General features: G+C 38.5%; 1 protein-coding gene across 1 annotated transcript; it reads right to left on the bottom strand.

Annotated features, from left to right (window-relative positions):
- Positions 1–8,638: 8,638 nt before the first annotated feature.
- On the bottom strand, positions 8,639–13,414 carry fezf2.S (FEZ family zinc finger 2 S homeolog). The gene is made up of 5 exons (XM_018261510.2): positions 13,247–13,414; positions 12,234–13,084; positions 11,185–11,319; positions 10,864–10,996; positions 8,639–9,277 (listed from the first exon to the last, which is right to left on the bottom strand). Exons 2-5 carry the CDS (start codon positions 13,038–13,040, stop codon positions 9,021–9,023), a joined length of 1,332 nt encoding a protein of 443 aa, XP_018116999.1. The 5' UTR covers positions 13,041–13,084; positions 13,247–13,414; the 3' UTR covers positions 8,639–9,020.
- Between the last annotated feature and the right edge of the window lie 1,528 nt (positions 13,415–14,942).

Genomic DNA, 14,942 nt, shown 5'->3' with positions numbered 1-14,942 from the left:
TACATTTGAATGTGGCTCCCGGGTAAAAAAAGGTTGGGGACCCCTGGCCTAGGGCGTCCAGCTGGCTTGGCCTGGCCCTGGTAAATCTGCTCCATTTGGATGGTTTTTATAACTGTGCTATGCATGAAGTATCTCCCATTCTGGGTCCTCAAGCTCATGAATGGTGCATTGGTCAACAATTGTTGGTAGTAAGTGCGTGGAATAGAATGTATAGTAGGGCAAGATAGAGACTACTGGGAAAGGTGGAGTTAGTAGGGCAAGATGGAGGTTGTTGGGCAAGGTAGAGTCAATAAGGCAAGGTGGAGACAGTAGAGCAAGGTGGAGACTGCAGAGCAAAACAGAGAGATCAGATCAAGATAACAACAGTTGGACAAGATAGTGACAGAGGAACAAGATGGCAATCGTATGATAAACACTTCAGTTTTATTCAAACTGTAGTGTTTTATTGATTAAAAGTTATTTAAGGTGACTGAAACCAGGGCCGGAACTAGGGGTAGGCAGAGTAGGCATGTGCCTAGGGCGCAAAGCTGGGGGGGCGTCAGGCACGCGCCTCCTCTGTCGCCTACCCCCAGTCCAGTGCCCGACTCTTTGCGGTTCTTACGGATACTTGCGCTCCTGCGCATGCGCACATTCGCACTAATTCGCGCATGCGCAGAAGAGCAAAAGAAGGAAAAACCACCGCTTTTCTTGCGCACGCGAGCGTACATTCAGTCTACTAAAAAATTATTAAAATATAAATTAAACCCAATAGGATTGTTTTGCCTCCAATAAGGATTAATCATATATGGAATCAAGTACAAGTTACTGTTTTTAGTATGACAGACAGAATTATTTTTTTTTAAATGTGACTTAATTGTTTAAAATCAAGTTTATGGGGGATTGCCTTTCTGTAATTCGGAGCTCATACCTGTATTATAACTGCTGATTTGTTTAATAGCAAAAAAAATTTAAAAGGGATACTGTCATGGGAAATTTTTTTTTTTTTCAAAATGAATCAGTTAATAGTGCTGCTCCAGCAGAATTCTGCACTGAAATCCATTTCTCAAAAGAGCAAACATATTTTTTTATATTCAATTTTGAAATCTGACATGGGGCTAGACATATTGTCAATTTCCCAGCTGCCTCAAATCATGTGACTTGTGCTCTGATAAACTTCAGTCACTCTTTACTGCTGTACTGCAAGTTGGAGGGATATCACCCCCTCCATTTCCTCCCCCAGCAGCCAAAAAAAAGAACAATGGGAAGGTAACCAGATAACAGCTCCCTAACACAAGATAACAGCTGCCTGGTAGATCTAAGAACAGCACTTAATAGTAAAACCCCATGTCCCACTGAGACACATTCAGTTAAGGTGGCCATACACGGGCCGATAAAAGCTGCCGACAGACCAAGTCGGCAGCTTATTGGCCCGTGTATGGGGGCCCCCGACGGGCTTCCCCGATCGAGATCTGGCCGAAAGTCGGCCAGATCTCGATCGGATGGGGTTAAAAATCCCGTCGGATCGCGGCCGCATCTGTTCGTTGATGCGGTCCTGCGATCCGACCGCCCGTTTGGCGAACGCTAGGATCCGATCGTTGGGCCCTAGGGCCCACGATCGGATCAGCCCGATATTGCCCACCTCAAGGTGGGCATATCGGAGGGAGATCCGCTCGTTTGGCGACATCGCCAAACGAGCGGATCTATCCGTGTATGGCCACCTTTACATTGAGAAGGAAAAACAGCAGCCTGCCAGAAAGCATTTCTCTCCTAAAGTGCAGGCACAAGTCACATGACATGGGGCAGCTGGGAAATTGTCTATTGACAAAATGTCTAGCCCCATGTCAGATTTCAAAATTGAATATAAAAAAATCTGTTTGCTCTTTTGAGAAATGGATTCAGTGCAGAATTCTGCTGGAGCAGCACTATTAACTGATGCGTTTTGAAAAAAAAAAATTTCCGATGACAGGATCCCTTTAACGTTTCAGATTAATGGCAGCCAGTAGAGTAGAACTAAGTACACCATCTTCAAAAATATATAACACAGGGGCGTGATCTGAGCTGAACAGGGCATATAACCCTTGCCGGGTTAGACTAAGGGGCCAAAATGAGACCAAGAAGTTACATACATATTAATAATTCTCTGGGAGTTGGGAGCATTCTCTAAACTAGCAATCCCACCAGCCCTTGCCCTAGCGCAAGCATTGGAGATAACTCAGGATGGGTGATAAGGGACATGATCAGGTATGAAGCATTGGGTGGCAGCAGAGGTAAAAGTGCCCATGTCTTTAAGATAATTATTGATGCAGTTGACATAGTAGGATTTGGGGCCTTTAACTATGGAATTCAAGGCATTCCACTCGTTCACTTACTAGCCCCTGTTTTGAGGTCAACTCAAAGAATCTACTTTTAGCAAAGTAACACGTTGCACTCTCCATACTCACCGATTTGTGTTCTAAATATTTATTGTGCCACCCAAATCCCTAGTTGACCCAATCGGTCTATCTCTTTGTTTACATGTTTAATCTGGGTGACAAACACACACACACAGACTGGTGCCTTTGGTTTTCTCATTGTGTGTGTTTGTGCACTCGATACGTCGTCCTTTCATCTCCTTCCTCAGCTGGATGGGGATTTTATAAACAATTCTCATACACAAGAGCCATGGCTTCAAGAATGTGCCCTTGCTTTTTGAAAGAGAAGGAATTAGCTTGTTCAGATATTATACCCCCCCTCCCCAATCCCTCTCAAAGATTTAGCCAATTATGGAGTGGAACAAAGACCATTGGCAAGCGCTTAGATGTACATTGTGCAATTATTGGCTTTCTCACAGTGTTTGCCCTAAAGAGGGTGGAAGAATTTATCTGAAGTCTTTGCTATAACAGAAAACGATCATTCTTAGGCAAATCACAGAGAAAAGAATGGAAAACCCTGTATTTTTTCCTTCTCTTTACCTGCTTTTATTTACATTTTTGAAATATTTTTACAGGCCTTGCAATGTATTTTACAAGCCACTAGGAATTCAAATGGTGTTTGATATTCAGACATGGCTGTTAAAATGTATAGATTTTCTTTATTGCAGGTTCTTATGGTTTTCACTATTTTACTCCCAAACTATCTAAGGGTTAAACAGGGCAAAAATAAGCATTCTTGTGGAAGGACTCATTTGATAAAAACTCTCAAAATGCATCCCATTGGGGGGGGGGGGGAGTATGGATACATATAGACTAAACAATCCAGTAACCAACCTCCTAAGGCAAAAATAACCCAACATATATTTCCCTGATCTTGCCTAAGAACCATAGATTTCTTAGGCATATGCAAGGGTTGCCCCCTTTTCTGGATTTCATCCGGACAGCCGGGTTTTTGGAAGGGGTGCCCAGATTTCAAAATTAATAAATACAGACAGGTGGCAAGCGAATGACATGGCGATCAGCCAATTGCTGATTGCCAAATCATCAGTCCCACCCCTGATGTCACCCACCCCACTCCTGCTATCACCGGCCCGTCCCCTACATCACCAGCCCGCTCCCTGCCCATTTTTGAATGCTATAGAGGAAGCATGGACTGCAGGTCCGGGCCCCCCTTTTTCCTGCCCCCCCCTGTGACTGTGGGATCTGCTTCCTCTATAGTGCTGCTTGCTGTGACTAAGTGTGGGGATAGGACGACTGCAGTTCAAGTAGTGGGTAGTGGGCTATTTAAACAAGGATAATGTACCCCCTACTGTAAATGATAAGGATATTAGAAGTCACTGAGAGGTTGTTCTGTGACCATATAAAGGCACAAGGCTGCAGGCTGAGTTATACAGGGAACTCTGAGTATCACTCATGTATTATAAGGGATACTGTACCCCCTACTGTAAATGATAAGGATATTAGAAGTCACTGAGGGGTTGTTCTGTGACCATATAAAGGCACAAGGCTGCAGGCTGAGTTATACAGGGAACTCTGAGTATCACTCATGTATTATAAGGGATAATGTACCCTCTACTGTAAATGATAAGGATATTAGAAGTCACTGAGAGGTTGTTCTGTGACCATATAAAGACACAAGGCTGTGGGCTGAGTTATACAGGGAACTCTGAGTATCACTCATGTATTATAAGGGATAATGTACCCCCTACTGTAAATGATAAGGATATTAGAAGTCACTGAGGGGTTGTTCTGTGACCATATAAAGGCACAAGGCTGCAGGCTGAGTTATACAGGGAACTCTGAGTATCATTCATGTATTATAAGGGATAATGCACCCCCTACTGTAAATGATAAGGATATTAGAAGTCACTGAGGGGTTGTTCTGTGACCATATAAAGGCACAAGGCTGCAGGCTGAGTTATACAGGGAACTCTGAGTATCATTCATGTATTATAAGGGATAATGCACCCCCTACTGTAAATGATAAGGATATTAGAAGTCACTGAGGGGTTGTTCTGTGACCATATAAAGGCACAAGGCTGCAGGCTGAGTTATACAGGGAACTCTGAGTATGACTCATGTATTATAAGGGATAATGTACCCCCTACTGTAAATGATAAGGATATTAGAAGTCACTGAGGGGTTGTTCTGTGACCATATAAAGGCACAAGGCTGCAGACTGAGTTATACAAGGAACTTTGAGTATCACTCATGTATTATAAGGGATAATGTACCCCCTACTGTAAATGATAAGGATATTAGAAGTTGCTGAATGGTTATGTGACCATATAAAGGCACACGACTGCAGGTCCAACTTGAAACCCCCTGGATTGCTGTGATCAACACTGATTATAATGAGCAGTGAATATTCCCCTCAGTCTCGCTCACAGTGGACCTGATTAACAAAAGAGCTATACAATTAACCCCTAATATGCTGACACTCTCTGGTGCCAGTACCACTGAACAGAACACAATGTGGAGATTTTCTGCCTCTGGAAAGATGGCCCTGAATAAAGGTTCCATGGACATTAGAAGGCATTCTTGTCTATCACATGGAGCTGTTCAGTTTGCTTGGGATGTGACGTCACAATCGCTCATTAACCAGTGACAGGCCACTAATTGTATTGTTATTGGCACGGACTGCTCCATCCTCTCTGCCTCTCTTGCTTTACTCACATCTGATTCCCGGGGATCCGTGATTGGAATGGATTGTGTCCCATTAGGTGAGGGGGAGAAGTGTCAGACGCCTGGTGCAATCCAACCGCTCCATTATCTACATTCCTATGAGAAACAAGAGGGGTTAATGTGGGCCGCCCAACTAATAGGGGAGATGTAGCTAATGGCTCTCTGAAGGGTCTCTGTGACCCCGCCTCTTGATTTGGGTCATTACTGGGATCATTTCATCAGCGGCTGATTATAGGGAGCAATTGGGAGAGCTCTCAGGGAAATTGCTTAATGAAGTGACTGGCATCTCCCCTGCGCCTCCAACTCCAACATCAGCTCAATGGTTTTAGTGGAAATGAGAATGAGATTCTGTGTTTCTCTGATATCAGAACCAAACACATTATCCCAGCAGTGTAACTGCCATACAGGAGATTAGGAGAAATCTTACACATTTACAGGGAGAATCCATTCAGGGATTATTTTAGGTTTCAAGGGTAAATATAAAAAATACAGACAACTTGCGCTGTTTATATGTGCGTATATATATATTTTGGATAAAATCGAATCCAGAATGCTCGGGACCTGGGGTTTTACGCATAATGGGTCTTTCTGTAATTTGGATCTTCATACCTTAATACTACTAGAAAATCATGTAAACATTAAATAAACCCAATAGGCTGGTTTTGCTTCCAATAAGAATTAATTATATCTTAGTTGGGATCAAGTACAAGCGACTGTTTTATTATTAACAAATATTTTAAAAAAATGTAATTGTTTGGATAAAATGGAGTCTATTAATTTGGAGCTTTCTGGATAATGGGTTTCTGAATAATGGATCCCATTTCATATATATATATATATATATATATATATATATATTTATATACTGTATATATATCCACAACACTCAGCACTCACAGGACTTGCTTAAAAAATTAAAAAATCCTATTTATTGTGCAACATCAATGTTTCAGACTGAATATTTGATCGAAATGATGATTTTGCACAATAAAAAGGAGTTTTTCATTTTTTAAAGGACCAGTAACATAAAAATTGTTTTTTAAAAAATTAGTTTCTACTTAACGAAAAACAAAAACATCAAGACACATTTAGGGGGCCAATTCACCAAGCTCGAGTGAAGGATTCGAAGTAAAAAAACTTCGAATTTCGAGTAGTTTTTTGTGCTCCTCGACTATAGAATTGGCGTAAATTCGCCTGAGTAGAATGATTTGAATAGATCGAGCGCAAAAACGCTGCAACTATTCGCCATTCGATAGTCGAAGTACTGGATCAAGCGCTAAAATGTTGTGACTATTCGCCCATTCGATAGTGGAAGTACTGTCTCTTTTAAAATGACTTTGAATGCCTACTTCGCCACCTAAAACCTACCGAATTGCTTTAAAAGCCTATGGGAAAGTCCCATAGGCTTGTTTTCCAAGTTTTTGATCGAATAAAAAGGCATTCGATCGAATGAAAATCCTTCGAGTGAATATTCGATCGAGCGCCTATTCGCCTGGCAAATATTCGCCTGGCGAATATTCGCCAATTCGACTATTCGCCAACGTGTAAATTCGCCCGAATTGCCTATTCGATTCTATTCGATTCTATTCCCCAGTCGAATTTGGAGGGATTTAACCCCTCCAAATTCGACCCTTGATGAATTTGCCCCCTAACTTTAAATTCGCAAAGTCTTTATTAAGAAATTACTTACCGATTCTCTGCTTGCGCTCCTCTTCAGAAACAGCGACGATCGCTCTCAATTTCTCCTCCCTGCTTTCTATAGGAAATAGCCAGGAAGGAGAAATCGAGCAACGCACGATGGGTTGTCGCCCTGTCGCCGTTTCTGAAGAGGAGCGCAAGTGGAGAATCGGTAAGTTATTTCTTAATAAAGACTTTACAAATGTAAAGTTTAATGTGTCTTGGTGTTTTTTTTTTCGTTAAGTACAAACAAATTTTTTAAAAACATTTTTTTTTTAATTCGCCCATCACTATTTCTAACTACTCAATGATTATTAACAGTGTAATACTTATCAATATCCCCACTTGGTAACAACAATTCTCAAAACTTGGGGCATCAAACTAAAGTGCAGTGCAATTAATCCAATTAATTAAGTTCGATAGCTAATTAAAAAGATCAATCAATTGTTTTTAAAGTGCTTATTGGAAAGTAATTAATTCATTGTAATAAAAACATAGGTATGAATTCATTCAAAATTCATCAGCTAGCTTCAATATTAAATAAAGTGCAGTGCAATAAATACCAATAAATTATTTTTGCCAATGAATTGTGAATCAAATGAATTATAATTCTTAAGTATGAGTTTCAATTGTGCGACCAGTGAAAAGGATAAATGATAAAACCAATATGCTCAAATTCATCGGATAGTTGAGTGAAACAGGAAAATAAGAATGGTCGAGTTGTCCCAAAAGCTTACGGCCTGATATTTTCTCCTACAAAGGTTGTAGGGGTTATTTATCAAATTCTGAATTTATCCCAATATTTTCTGCTCCAAACTCTGATCAAATCCGCTCAGATTTTTTACGCTTATTTATTATTACATTTTACTGAAAATTAGCTTTGCGGGGAAAAAAATCAGATTTTCACAACTTTTTGAACTTTTTCATTGGATTTTCCCGTTTTTTTCATCGTTTTCACCTGAAAACTCTGAAAACTTCAGGGTATTGCCTAAAATCCAGCGCACACCAAAAAAATCATTGGGACTTCTCCCATAGACTTATATGCAACCTCGACAGGTCTGAGATGCCGGATTTTCAGATATAGGGGGTTATTTACTAAACTCTGAATGCAAAAATCACGAAAAATTCAAGATTTTTTTTTTTATTAAACCCTGAATATGCAAAAGTCCTAATCTGAAAATCCGGCATCTCAGACCTGCCGAGGTTGCATATTAGTCAATGGGAGAAGTCCCGATGATTTTTTTGGTGTACGCTGGGTTTCATGCAATACCCCAAAGTTTTTGGAGTTTTCGAGTGAAAATTCCAAATAAATCAGGAAATTCGTGAAAATCAGAAGAAAAAATCAGAAAAAATCAGAAAAAAACAGAAAAAATCAGAAAAAAATGAAAAAATCAGAAAAAATCGTGAAAATCTTATTTTTTCCTGCATAGCTAATTCGGGGGAAAATGTAATAATAAATAAGCATAAAAAACCGAACAGATTTGATCGTAGTTTGTAGCAGAAAATATTGAGATAAATTATCCCCAAATACTTTTCCATCCTCGGGATTTAATAAATTCCGAACAATTTCTTTTTTAAAAGTATGATTTTATATTAAAAAATCACGAATTTTTCGTGATTTTTGCATTCAGAGTTTAGGAAATAACCTCCTAAATATAGAAGGGGTTGAACTTGATGGACTTTGGTCTTTTTTCAACCCAATTTAACTATAAAATACATATAGATATTCTATAACATGAATGTTGGGTTTTTGGTTTTAAAAAATTATATTCTAACTTTGCTCTGCTAAAAGCCCAATATTGTTAGGACATAGAAAGAAATGTCTTTTAGGGTAAATTGTGCATTAAATTCAGAATTTCCTATACAAATAATAATAATAAAAAAACTCTTTCTAATGTATTTATTGTGATAGAAGTCATTCCTTAGTCTGCCCATTAGATTCTTCATTTACACCAATGTATAAATCTCAAGTTTCCTGGGAAATATTTTACAATTTAAAAGTTTCTATTCCGACATAAAACGAAAAAATCAAATGCATAAAAAAAAAAGCATAAAAATAAAAATATAAAATAATAAGAGAGAGAGTTTAAATGCTAAAAGTCCTGCGTCCGTTCACAAACCTCGACCTCTCCCCAAAATAAGCGGTGTTGGTTCTGGGTTGGGGTTTCCTTCTTGTAATATCCAGAGTTTGTGGTTAATAATAATCACAGTGTGCGACTTTGGACGGAAAGTGCAGCTGCTTTAGTGTTTTTTTTTTAATTTCAATTTTTAACTCTGTCCAGTCCTGGAGATTTCCTTATGGGAACAAGAGGATGAAACGTTGTCGTGTAATTTCCTGACGTGTTTTTTCAGGTCGAAGTTCCTGCAAAATCCTTTCCCGCAAGTGGCGCAAGTGAAGGGTTTTTTGTCGTTGTGGGTGTGCATGTGGAACGTCAGATTGTAGACCTGGTGGAAGGCTTTGTTACAAATACTGCACTTGTATTGCTTCTCCCCACTGTGCGTCAGTTTGTGGTTTTTATAATTCCCTGAAATAACATTAAAGAAATAGAAACAGATCAGAAAACAAAAACAAAGAAAAAAACAAAAAAAACAAATCCGCACCCCTTTAATATTAATTTAGCAATTTTTTGGGGTTATTTCTGTGCAAAGAATAAATCGAATTCGTTGGGACTGTGTCCTCAGAGGGAGAGTCAGATGTTGTCAAACATGTTTTGCATCAAGCTAATTGATCGTACAAGGGACACATTAAAGAAATATTAATAAAAGGTCAGTCTGGTGACCCGGAGAAATTGAAAGAAAATGGGACGTTTTTTTAAAAAATAAAAAAAGGCACATCAGCTTTTCTGATACAGAAAAAAAAAAAGTGAAAATATTGTCAGGAAAGATTTAGTTAAAAAAAGATCTGGGTTTCCAGGCAGGAGACTTTAAGGGGGTTATTTATCAAAGTCCGAAATTTATCTCAATATTTTCTGCTACAAACTCTGATCAAAACGGCTTATTTATTATTACATTTTCACGAAAATTAGATTTGCAGTACAAAATCATATTTTCGCATTTTTTTCAGATTTTTTCATCGATTTTCACGATTTTTTCGGAATTTTCCCCCGAAAATTCTGAAAACGTTGGGGTATTGCACGAAACCCAGCGCACGTCAAAAAAGCATTGGGACGTCTGCCATTGACTTATATGCAACCTCAACAGGTCTGAGATGCCGTATTTTCTGATTCGGAATTTTCCATCAATTTGTAATTTTTTAAAAGCCTGATTTTATATAAAAAAAAAAATGTCGTGATTTTTCAGAGTTTAGTAAATAACCCCCTAAATGCCTGACAGTTTGGGGGTTATTTATTAAGGTCCGAATTTATCTCAGTATTTCTAATACCCAACTCCGAGCAACTCCGAATTCCCGAATTAACCTTATTTATAAGGAAAAAAGCCTGAAAAAATAGGGCCAGGCAAACTTTGGAGCTTTCCCCGAAAACTCTGAATTGTTTGGAGTTTTCCGCAAAAACGATTATTTTTTCTGAGTTTTCTGAGTGTTTTGTACTGAAACCCCAAAATCATCGGATATCAGTAGAGACATCAGCACAGACACTGGAACCTTCCCCATTGACTTATATAGGACCTTGAGAGTTTTTAGATGCCAAGGTTTCGGATTGGGAGTTTTTAGACCATCAGACTTAATAAATCTCAAAAAATTCGTTTTTTTTTTCCTCCGAAAATGACGAATTATTCGAGATTCGGAGCTTGATAAATAACCCCCTTAATACCCTCATCTTAAGCCTATACTAAACAAAAAAAAATATTTTTTTAAACTTTTTTTTCCCATATTTTATCTTATGAATAGATAGTTACAACAAGAACATCTACATTACAATTAACAACAGAAAGTGCATGCAAAGCAATGCAAGAATTGATACAAGCATTCTAATAACCAATAAAAAAATATAACGAATTTAAAGCGATTTCTTCCTTTTCTATAAATGAAATGATACAAATAATTCAGAAGAAGGGGCACTGGGTCACTGGATTCGTTTGGTTTGGGAACGTGGTTACAACGTGACATTTTCTTTGGACCGACTGTAAATAAATAAAAATGCCAATTTATTACCTTTTTGGTGAAAGCCCTTTCCGCAGAATTCGCAGATGAACGGCTTGTACCCCGCGTGGATCCTGATGTGGGTGTTTAACGTGGAGCTTCTGTTAAAGGCTTTGCCACACTGGTTACATTTGTGAGGTTTTTCCTGAAGTCAGGGGAAGAAACAAAAAAATGCAAATCTTTAGTAAATATATTAAGTTTAATGAAATAAGGAGCAGGGCAAGCGTTTGAGCCTCTAGTTTCTACAAACACGTCTCCCTCATTTCATTGTAATGAATAATAATAACAATAATAACAATGATAATAATAATAATAACAATAATAATCCTGTACCTGCGTGTGGATGATCTTGTGTCTGCAGAGAGTACTCGCTTGGCGAAATCCTTTGCCGCAAACTTTACACACAAAGGGCCTGGCCCCGGTATGGACTGGCATGTGCCTCGTTAGATTATAATGGGCATTAAACACCTGCCGGGGTGGAAATGACAATCAATAAGCAAGAAAATAAAATGCTAAAAATGCAGTGAGATATTAATGAGATATTAATGAGATATTAGTGAGGGACAGAGAAAAAGGAAATGCAACTTCCGCTGCCGTTTATCTGCTTTAATTGAGGGTCGCACAGAAAACCAACAGCTCCCGCTATACACAGTGTAAAGGGTTAAACAGAAAGAAGAAAATATTCATTTTGTTGAATTGTCTCTGCTTGTTACAGAAACAGAGAACGAAAGAGACAGTATATGTTTCAATGAAAACTACATATATGCAGAGACAGAGAGAGATAGATAGATAGATAGATAGATAGATAGATAGATAGATAGATAGATAGATAGATAGATAGATAGATAGATAGATAGATAGATAGATAGATAGATAGATGATAGATAGATAGATAGATAGATAGATAGATAGATAAATGATAGATAGATAGATAGATAGATAGATAGATAGATAGATAGATAGATAGATAGTAGATAGATAGATAGATAGATAGATAGATAGACAGACAGATAAATAAATGATTGATAGATAGATAGATAGATAGATAGATAGATAGATAGATAGATAGATAGATAGATAGATAGATAAAGAGATAGATAGATAGAGAGATAGATAGATAGATAGACAGACAGACAGACAGACAGATGATAGAGAGAGAGAGAGAGAGAGAGAGAAAGAGAGAGAGAGAGAGAGAGAGAGAGAGAGAGAGAGAGAGAGAGAGAGAGAGAGATAAATGATGTAGAGAAAGATATAGGGATAGTAAGAGGGAAATATTGAAATAAAGATAAAGAGACAGATGATAAAGAGACAGACATACAGATATAGATAAATAGACAGACAGAAAAAGATGAAGAGACAGACAGAGAGTCAGAGACACTTACTTTGCCGCACACATCACAAGTGAAGATTTTGGGTTTTCCTTCCCCACAGTTGTCGGACACTTTGCTGAGATTCTTGTTGGACCTGTCGGCAGATAATTCCGAGTTTTCCTTCAGGATCTGCTCCAAGTGTCCGACCAGTCGCTCTTTCTGTGGATTCTGTGAGTTCGGGAAGGTGTCGGCGGTCAGACCCGAGAGTTTGGGATTGTCCAGCAGGAATAGTTTCTGTTGCGCTGCAGAAAGAGTCGCGTGCGACTGAGCGTTTGTGAGGCTGGAGGGGAGCAAGTGTCCGTTGAAAGTGTCAGTTGGGGGGAAGGAAGGAGACTGCAGGTAGTTGAAGTAATAGAAGGAGCCGTTGCTGGGAATCCCCAGAGTTTGGTGAATGACCTGAGGTTTAATGAGCCGACTGTTGGGCACCAGCGACTGCCGCAGATTTAAGTCGTTTGTGCAACAAATGTCGCAGTTGGATTTGCAGAGACCGGAGGGGCCCCTGAGACTGTTCCTCCACAGCTCCGAGTAGTTGAGCAAAGCTTTGGGGTTCAGACACTGAATGGGGAACAGACAGGGGACAGGGGGGCACAGATTTAATACTTTCTTGGCCCCCGGGCTACTGGGCTGATAAACTGCAGTTTTGGGCTCTGAAGTCTTGGCCATAATTCTCTCTATGGAGAAGCCCAGGCTCTTGGGGGGAGCGGCAGCCCCAGACATAACGTCGAATCTTTGGCAGAGAGTTGTCTCCAGAGGCGCAGACATCCTTGCGACAAGTTGCACCGACTCAGCTGCTCCGCATTCCGCTCCCATCAGTTTCATCTGCGACTTCCGTGTCACTCATTTACATTTCAATGAAGCGCGGCCTGTGAGAACAAAAGCCGCAGATTAGCGCTCATTAGCGCGACAACAGCAAAGTAGCCGCAGACAAAGTAACACCTTGTTAGTTAAACCCCCAAACCGGCTCTATTTGTGCCACTGCCCCTTCTCTCTCTCTCCCCAAACTGCAAAAATCTCAAGTCACTTACCCTTTTACTTATTTCTTTCTATCCCTTTGCGCACGTGGGCGGTGCGACTGTGCGATGCGACTGAGAAGTGGAGAGTCGCTGTCACATTCCCCAGCAGGTCCCCAGATCAGACTCAATCACTGTCTCTTCCCATTCACAAATCACATCACAGAGTCTGAGCTGAAATGAGAAGCAGTCGCTCATGTTGCCTCTACTTATTACCCACCAGCCCCTAATGAGCCCACAGCGCAAACTCAGCGCAATCACTGCACTGAATGGAGCAAAGGACTCAAACTGACACCTGTTGTTTCTCTCTTTATTTCCATATTTAAATTCAAGGACTTCCCTGTGCCAACTGCCAACTCTGCCAATGCCCAATGTACAATTCCCTGCCCTTGCCCCGCAGTGCAAACTAGCGCCATAACACAACCTAAACCTATAGTTTTGCATTTTATTTTTTGTTTTGACAGATTCACATTTCCAACTCTCTGGCTCTTCATACTCTTCATGCGCTTAATGGATAGAGTTTTTTAATAAATCATAATCTGCCTTCAACTTATACTTTAATTCTTTATATACTTTAATTTCTACTTTAATTCTTTATATACTTTAATTTATACTTTAATTCACCAGCCCCAAATGCCACAACCTCCTCATTTTCTACCAATGTAAAGCCCTTGTTTTACCTCAATACCCCTCAGTCACAGCCTCATCTTATAAATAGAAATATCAAACTTTCTGCTGATGTTTCAATTCTGTATAATTTGTATTATAATTGGTATTATTATTATTATTATTATTATTATTATTATTATTATTATTATTATTATTATTATTACTATTATTATTAGTAGTAGTAGTAGTAGTAGTAGTAATAGTATTATTATTATTATTACTATTATTATTATTATTATGTTATTATTAGTATGATTGTTATTATTATCATTCATATTATTATTATATTATTATTATTATTATTAGTAGTAGTAGTATTATTATCCGTATTATTATAATGTTATTGTTTTTATTATTATTATTATTGGTAGTACTATTGTTATTATTGTTATTATTATTTTATTTGTATTATTATTATCATTATTATTACTAGTAGTAGTAGTACTATTGTTATTATTATTATTATTTTATTATTAGTATTATTGTTATTGTTATTTTATCATCATTATTATTATTATTATTATTATTATTATTATGTATTTTCAGAGCTCCAACATATTACAGAACACTATAATTTGCTATAATGTTGCACTGGACAAACCCACTATGAATTTTAAACACTTTTTTAACAAAATCTGTTTTTTATTTACATTTATTTTTCTCCATTTCAAGCCCCGAGTATTTATTTGCCTCACATGCACCAATTTCCTAATTTTATTATTTTTCCTAATATTTCCCAATTTATTTCCAAATTCGAATTTCCCAGAATTAACTGTAAACTCTGAGGCGCAAAGTCAGCGCCGGACACATCGAATAATAAATGTAAAACTTTTTCCCCCAGTGCAGAATTTCTATTCCCCCCTCCCTGTGCTACAAAAGTCGCAGTTGGGTTTCCACCACAAGCGATTAAGCAAATGTCACTTGATATAATTGAATATTTGCAGAGTAAGAGGCGCAAAGTTGCACTTTCTGGGGGCTGTTTGTATAATTGAGTAAAAAGTCCAATTTGCACCAGTTTGAGCAGCAGACTGAGCCCCTCCCT

This window comes from Xenopus laevis, chromosome 4S (genome assembly GCF_017654675.1).
Source record: "Xenopus laevis strain J_2021 chromosome 4S, Xenopus_laevis_v10.1, whole genome shotgun sequence".
Taxonomy (NCBI): Eukaryota; Metazoa; Chordata; class Amphibia; order Anura; family Pipidae; genus Xenopus; species Xenopus laevis.
Note: the sequence above shows the minus strand (reverse complement) of the source record. Positions and strands in the feature narration are given on the sequence as shown.

Excerpts from the sequence above, each read along its gene's own strand:
- fezf2.S (XM_018261510.2), bottom strand. The coding sequence starts at position 13,040 with ATGAAACTGATGGGAGCGGAATGCGGAGCAGCTGAGTCGGTGCAACTT. Across the intron at positions 11,320-12,233 it reads CTTGTGATGTGTGCGGCAAA|GTGTTTAATGCCCATTATAA; the intron begins GTAAGTGTCTCT and ends CCACCCCGGCAG. Across the intron at positions 10,997-11,184 it reads ACAAGATCATCCACACGCAG|GAAAAACCTCACAAATGTAA; the intron begins GTACAGGATTAT and ends CCCTGACTTCAG.